Source organism: Protobothrops mucrosquamatus, unplaced genomic scaffold, assembly GCF_001527695.2.
Source record: "Protobothrops mucrosquamatus isolate PMUCROS unplaced genomic scaffold, P.Mucros_1.0 scaffold850, whole genome shotgun sequence".
NCBI lineage: Eukaryota > Metazoa > Chordata > Lepidosauria > Squamata > Viperidae > Protobothrops > Protobothrops mucrosquamatus.
In genome coordinates, this window is record NW_015387105.1 from 448397 (window position 1) to 455950 (window position 7554).

Here is a 7554-nt window from a genome sequence, read left to right on the forward strand (position 1 = left end):
GGGCAGGACTGGCCTAGGGGTATTTTAAATTGGTTTTAATCAAATTTTTAGTAGAAGCGGCCAAATTTGAATATTTATTTTTAATCATTTTTAAATTTTGTATTGTATTGTATCATTGTTTTAAACTGGCTGTAAGCCGCCCTGAGTCCTCCGGGAGAAGGGCGGGGTATAAATTTAATAAAATCAAAATCAAATCAAAGTCCTGTGTTGCAACCAAAGTTACCATGGTGCTGAACAAGTAACTTTACAATCAGTTGTTGCATTTATGACTATTGTAGCATCCCATGGTCAGGTGATCAAGATTCAGGCAATTTGCAATCAGCAGGTATTTATGACTACTGTCTTGTGGTCATGTTACTTCTATTTGTGCACTTCACAGCCTGCTTCCAACGATGGAGAAGCTGGCAGTAAAATCTCACATCATGGTCATGTGATATTTCACTTAATGACCATAGGCAACTGGCTTAGCAAATGTGGTAGAGGTGAGATCATAAGTCCATCATGGTTATGTAATGTTTCATTTAACGACCATGTTGCTTAGCAATGGAATTGCTAGTCCCAATATTAATTGTTCAGCAAGGACTGCCTGTACAATAAACCACCTAGGACAGCTGTCACAATCAAAAGAGAATAATTAAGCACAAGGAACATTCTATTATGCACTGGAGATCTGTAGCAGCCCAAGAGTATCATAAGACAAGTAGAATAGATTCAATATATCCTAGAAATTATTATTCTACAAGCAGGAAAGAAACTGAAGCTGAAAAGAGATCAGATTCTAGCAAGATAACAATCTGATACATACTTTCAATCAACCATGAAGTATATATAACAGAAAAAGTAATGGCTTTTCATCGGCGTTCATTGACCCCAGACTTGAACAGTGCTGCGAAATCTCAAACGTGAAATCGTACCCAGGGGGATATAAGAGTACTTCTAAGCTAGAAGAGATTTGCAAGCAAAAATGATGGAACGCTTTCAAAAGCAAGAATAGACTCCTAACTGGCTAGAGGAAATAACTGAGAAGTTTCTTCTTCCAAAGGATGCCACCCAAACTATTATAAAATAATTAAAAAGCTGTCCAAACTTCATTTGTATATATATATATATCCTTAAATATATGCATAATTCCACATTTCTTACTTTTTTTCTACATGATCCATATCCAAATAGCTAACATTTTAAAAACAAACTGGAGTTATTATAAAACTGGCCAACACCAACTAATTGTATAAAAGATCAATTATCTCTGCACTGCTGCACAAAGACATGTAATGATAGAATCGGAAATAGCAAGGCTACACGGCTGCAAGTCATTCAAATAGTATAAATAAGCTGGCTTATGTCTTACTGACCCATTATTCAACAAGACTTGCAGCCAGGATAAAGTACGGCCAAAGATGCCTTCCTTATCAATCCATAAATAAATTAATTCCATTTAATTCTGTGAAATCATGACCAATTTATTAGCTTTTACACTTTTTAACTCGCCAGTCAGAGCTCCTTTTTCACTTTAGGTGCTTTGCCTCGTTACAGTATTCCATCTATCTTCCTACCAGCCTCATTTGTTGACCTCCCTGTACAGATTTTCTATTCTTCTTGCTTGCTCCTTTTTGATCAGTCATTTCCCCAAGACACAAAAACAGAGAGGAAGAATAGACTTCAGCCTGTAACTGCTGCATTGCATCTGTGTAATGAGATGAATTAACTGCAGTAGAGCTTCAGCATCAAGCATTTCCAAACTTTACCAAATGTGACAAATTTTGTCAACTGGGGACAAACAAAGCAGCTGTTCTAATTTCTTCAGCTGATAAACCTAAAGTACTCATCTGCTTGGCAGTATTTATTAACTATTTTCAAGCTGTAGGCAAAAACTGAAGGAGGAAAACTGCAGGTCTATTTGGAATCATATCCAATGCACAAACTATAGGGGACAAGGAAGAACATCAACAAGCAAATCACAATTACACAAGTGGATAGAAAGTTGATATATTGGCCCTGAGCACTTACAAAACAATTTGGGGAGTGTGTGTGTATGCCAATCCCTTTCCAGCAGTCAAGAAACCATACTAGGAGAGAGGCCTGGCAGGATTTGATTTCTTCAGATAATTGGCTGCATTTTCCTATGGAGAAATGCATCCTTTGAAATTAATGATTTCTCTGAAAACAGCCAGTGATGTTAGATGGTGAGTAATCTGAGCAATGGCAGAAATTAACAACTGTGCAAGCTCCTTATTGTGGAATCTCTTTTAGCAAAATCTATTGCAGCTGCAAAGCTTATTGTAAAGCAAATCCAGGGTGTCTGTTTTCTCACCAAAGTGGCTGGCTGTGAGATATGCTGATCACAAATGCTTCCCCAGTCTGTCCAGAGAGAGTACGGCCACTTTTATCAACAATGGTCCCTGATACCTGTAAACCACAAGGGCAGTAGGGAGGTAGACAAAGTAGCAACGTTAAAAACAGTGCAATAATATATGCTAGAGTGAAATTAACTTTAATGCTTGTTAAAAACATCTGACTTGCCACAAAATTGGTCTGGAAGTGAGTAGCTTCTTTTTCTATAGCAAATTTCTTCAAATCCCTTCCATGCATTTGGGGACTACAATATCCAGATTCCTTCCATGCATTGGGGGGACTACAATATCCACAAACCCCAGCCACTCCTGGGCTGAAATTTCAGTTCACCTCAAAGGGAACTGACTGGGGAGGGCCGATCTATCCAAAAAGCACAGGATAAATTTTTTATCTGTATTCAATACTCAAAACCCAGTTGAATTTTAGTGATTTTGCTCAAATAGGATAGGGTTTTTTGGGGAAAAAAGTCCATTTTCTATAGCAGTATGAAATAAGTCTTTCTCCTCATCTATCTTTTATTATGCCTGATGAAACTAGACATTTCTTCCGAACACTGCAGGTCTTTTTTAATTGGGGTTATATTTCTAATCTGGTATTCAGTGTATATGTTCTCATTACCCAAAAAAACACCTATGAAAACCAGTTAAGATATCTATGGAAACAATAACATATAGCAGAACCAAAAGTAGCAACAATACCAGTTCAACAGACTATCCTCTGAATTATTGTACATATCAAGTTCTTCTCCATTAAGCTTACCTGTTGTGCCCTAAAAATACCACAAGCTTATAAAAGCAAAATGATTGGTTTTCCTTGCTATCTTTATGCAATAAATGTCCTCATGTCAGCAAAATAATTTGGGGATCAAGTGCCAAGAGCCTGTGGAGAATATATATGTTAAATATGTACAGGCTCTTGGCACTGTCCCTCCTTTAATCAATGACGGATGTTCCCTGATGGGATTATCATCTCCCAGCTTCAGTGCCTAGGACAATTTATTGGCATTATGGCAATCCTCTCCTACAGCACACTGGTCAATCAAGGGCAGCTGGAATGTAACTATCTCATAAAAAACATCCAAGTATCCGCTCTCGTACCAGGCACACTGGCTGCTCCCAGCAGGAGAAAGAGGTGCTGCCTGCTATCTATATGGAGCAGTGGAGAACAGGAAACTATCAATAAGATTTAGGAAGCTTTCGGCTACTATTGAAGTTCCCAGCTGGAACTCAGCACATTTAAAACAGCAAACATAAAGGAAGCAGCTGAGAAGAAAAGGCGCATTCCAAGACTCAGCAGCAGCTACCCTCTGAGTTAAGAGCACAGAACTGCACACTGAGCAATAATATTATTTATTTGTATTTTTAGCGTGCAGAGACTCTGGACAGGAATTAAAATATTTTTGAACATGTAAAAGCACACAAACAAAATATGCCACATATTACAGTTGCTGAGCCCACAGTTCAGCTTTATCAGCTAATGAAGCCATAACTTAGTGTGAAAATTACTCAGACTTAAGGCTGACATCTTCCAAGGGAAAATAATTAGCAGGCCAGGCAAGATTCTTATAATTTGGCACACTGGTAATATTATTGAGGGGACATTTTCAGACTGCTATGTGTGGCAGGTCATTCATTCATTATCATTAGAAAGCTATAAAGCACATATTGGAAAGAGCAAGCTAACACACAACGGTGTTCTTGATTGTGTTAGCTACTGTAGGAAAAAGGGAATGTACCGGTACTCTTTTTCAGAAAAACTGGATAATTCTAAGTTTAATTAGAATGTACTCACAAACAAGGGTCTCGGTTCATATTCTTCTTCAAATAACTTTTGGAGAGCAAAGAGAGCTGCCTGTCCAATGAAAATACCACAGTAAATTAATTTCCCTTACTCTAGGAAATTCTCATTTCATAGATATGGAAGAGAAAGGGGACAAATTACCACTAATGAAAGTGTACAACTCAACCCTGTTCCAAAACATGCATACAGACAGTCAAGTAAAATATGCAAACCACAGTGAGCCTGCTGGACGTTTGTAATCACAAGAAAGAGACTGACTTGTATCTTCCATTGCAGGATTTATTGCAGAATAGAGCCTGAGAGTCCACACAGAAACTGAATTGGGTCAGATGCCTTAATAAGACCTCAACTCAACTGAGCACCGTGCAGAGAACACATTGGTACACATTAAAAAATGTGCAATATATCCCAGACTTTATTTTAATCCCAAATTTAAGCTTCAGTCAGGAGTATGAACTTTACAGAGATCTTCAAGGCTCAGAGAAGAAAGGTCAAGGTATGTCCCACGTTATAAACTATATCTCTTCTGCAAACTAAAGATTCAGGTTTCCCTCTATTTGCTTCACTTTACAGTCTTAACTTTGTACAAGAATTCCAGAAAACAGATAAAGATAATTGTGTCCCTTTTTCTCGTTGCATTTCTAAGATTTCTTTTAGTTAAGGGAAAAGTAATTTTTTTTAAAAAAGAAATCTCATGACACAGATTTCCAAATCTGAATTGCTGACATCATCAACTATAGGACAACAGTACCCCAAACTTTAGTTGCTCTTAAAGGGAAGCCAACCTCTCATTTTACAGTAAATAAAAGGATTATCTGCCAGCACAGCCCGCCTATTATTAGCATATGCATATGACTTCCTTTTCACATATTATTGGGAATGGGCATTATCATTATGAACTGCCAAAATTCTACTTAAAAACTCACCTTGGCATTGGCTGTATCAAATATGGTTTCAACCAGCATGATATCTGCTCCACCATCTAAAAGACCTTTGGCTTGTTCAGTGTAGGCATCTACCAATTCATCAAAAGCTAAAACACAGCAACAAATAGTTACAACAATGAAAAATGCACTTTCCAGTCTCAGCTGGAAAGGTGGTTCTCACATGCTTCATACCTGCTAGATATGACTGAAGATAAACCTCCATTGTAATTCCTTATTGTTGAGATGATATGTGACAGCTGGGCTGACAGCTGGGCTATCATATATTACTAAATGTTTGCTTGACTACTTAAACATACCTGGGGCTCTTTTAATGTGTCACTAATTATGAATTTATTAACTGTAACCAAACATGAAATAAAATTCAAAGTGAGAAAATCTTTAAAACTGTCGAATGTTTTGAGTCAATATGGCAGAACTGCAATTAGAACTAAACTGACAGAAGCAGGTAAAACCAAATTAATAAATCATTTTCAGTTTTAAGATTATCAATGGAAATACTTACTAACATTCCGATAATCAGGACTTTCCACTGATGGGGAAACAGAAAGGGTCTTGTTTGTGGGGCCCATTGCCCCAGCAACGTATCTTTTACTTCCTTAACAAAGGAGAAAAGCACAAACATAATATTTAAATGACGAACTTTGGACTGTACGACAAAGAAATGCAAAATATCAGACAATATCTGATCTTATGGTCTTCATTTGTATGTTGCAATGAAAAACCATGACTGCCTTCCAGAGATTAGATGATCCATTCTGCCAAAAAATGTCTTGCTAGAGAGACCACTTTTGAGTGCAACAGTCTATTTCTACCGATCTTCATGTACTATAATAATGACCATTGTTTTAGGTTATAAATGAACAAGATCCTGAAGTAAACATCAAAGATAGGTATGGGCAAACTGTGACCTCAGAATTGCAAGTGTCCACTGAACTTCTTTTTTTAGCTCTTAAAATGGTACTGCCAGTTTTTTTATTTCCTACCGTTTTTGCAATAGGAAGCCTATGAAAAGAATAGCATAATCCTAAAATAAACCTATCACCATTTTAAGAAGGAAAGTCCAAATGTCACCATTTTAAGAAGAAAAGCGCAAAAGCAGGAAAAACGTAAAAAAAATGTTGACTTCACACTTAAACATGGAGATCGTACTTACTTTGGGTTAAGACTTCACCTATTTTGATACTGTTCCCATTCCAAATTACTGCTCTCTCATAGCAGCAATATTTCTATCTATACCAGAGGTCCCCAACCCCCAGGCTGTGGCCCACCTACTGGGCCAGGGCTCATTTCAAATCGGGCCGCTCAAGTGACAGATGAGCACATGCGCAGCTCCATTTGTGCGAGCAATGGGCACTCGGGCTCACACGCGAAGTTCCATTTGCGAGAGTGGAGGGCGCTCACGCTCACGAGTGAAGCTCTATTTGCAAGAGCTGCACGCGCTCATGTGCATGCCTACAACTCACACAAAACCATCTCCTCTTCCCCCCCCACTGGGCTGCCAAGCGGGAAAGGTTGAGGACTGCTGCTCTATACTCATAGCAAGCATGTTGGGGGGGGGTCTGAATGGGGAAGAATATACTTCAGGTGAATCTAGCAAGAGAGAGTGGCTTTAGATTTTATGGATCTGGTCATTTTCCATATTTAGTTCTAGGTGGAGTTGCCTAGAATCATATAAGCAATTTGGAGGTTCTCCTGGACTCACAGCTTCTGTGTGAAGAGCAGATATCACCATGACCAGAAAGGCCTTCAAGCTAGCCTTGAAGAGCTTCAATTGGTTCAGAATGCAGCAGCCTTCTAATTATCATATTACATATTTGCTCCACAAACTGGCATTTATAATTTCACACAATACTAAAAGCCATCAGAAAATTCAGCTTGGCATAAAAATAAAGAAAGGTAGACTCAAAATATCAAAAACTACTTAAAATGGTTATTGGTAAAAATACAAAAATTAAAAAGTGCTGCTAAAATTCAGGTAATTATATCTCAGCAAATTAGGCAATACTGCTCTAAGGACTCTTATGTATTTTTCACTCTTCATCGAAGGAAAATTGTAATGTGATTTAAACCACAGCCAAAACCACATTAGCAAGCCTAGATAACTCAGGATACAAATGCATATCAGTGTGTCAAATTACTCACCCGTCTCTGCAGTAACATCATCAGCTGCTTTTCGAGCTATCTGGGCTGATATTTTATTTAACCGATAAGCCTAATAACAGATTGGGGGGTAAACGGTAGATACAAAAAAAATTAATAATCTTCCTTTGCGCTGCACTGAACTCTCCATTATAATTTTGCAGTCAAAAGATCTCATACAGAGGCTCCTTAACAGTCTTCAGATTGTAGGAGGACCAACTGGCAGGAACTAATCTTAGGAGCCAAAACGCACCAAAGCCACAATGAAACGGAACAGAGATTATGCCAGTTCACTGTAAACAAATGTTTACAG

At 38.1% G+C, this 7554-nt stretch overlaps 1 protein-coding gene across 1 annotated transcript in view; it reads right to left on the reverse strand.

Moving 5' to 3' along the window:
• Nucleotides 1–7554, reverse strand: part of MTR (5-methyltetrahydrofolate-homocysteine methyltransferase) — a 78706-nt gene that overhangs the window by 60151 nt on the left and 11001 nt on the right. Inside the window, exons 4-8 of the mRNA XM_015819027.1 lie at nt 7245–7314; nt 5605–5697; nt 5082–5188; nt 4147–4206; nt 2315–2409 (exon numbers count right to left, since the gene is read on the reverse strand). Of these exons, the coding sequence (XP_015674513.1) occupies nt 2315–2409; nt 4147–4206; nt 5082–5188; nt 5605–5697; nt 7245–7314 (425 nt within the window). The remainder of the gene's footprint in view (nt 1–2314; nt 2410–4146; nt 4207–5081; nt 5189–5604; nt 5698–7244; nt 7315–7554) is intronic.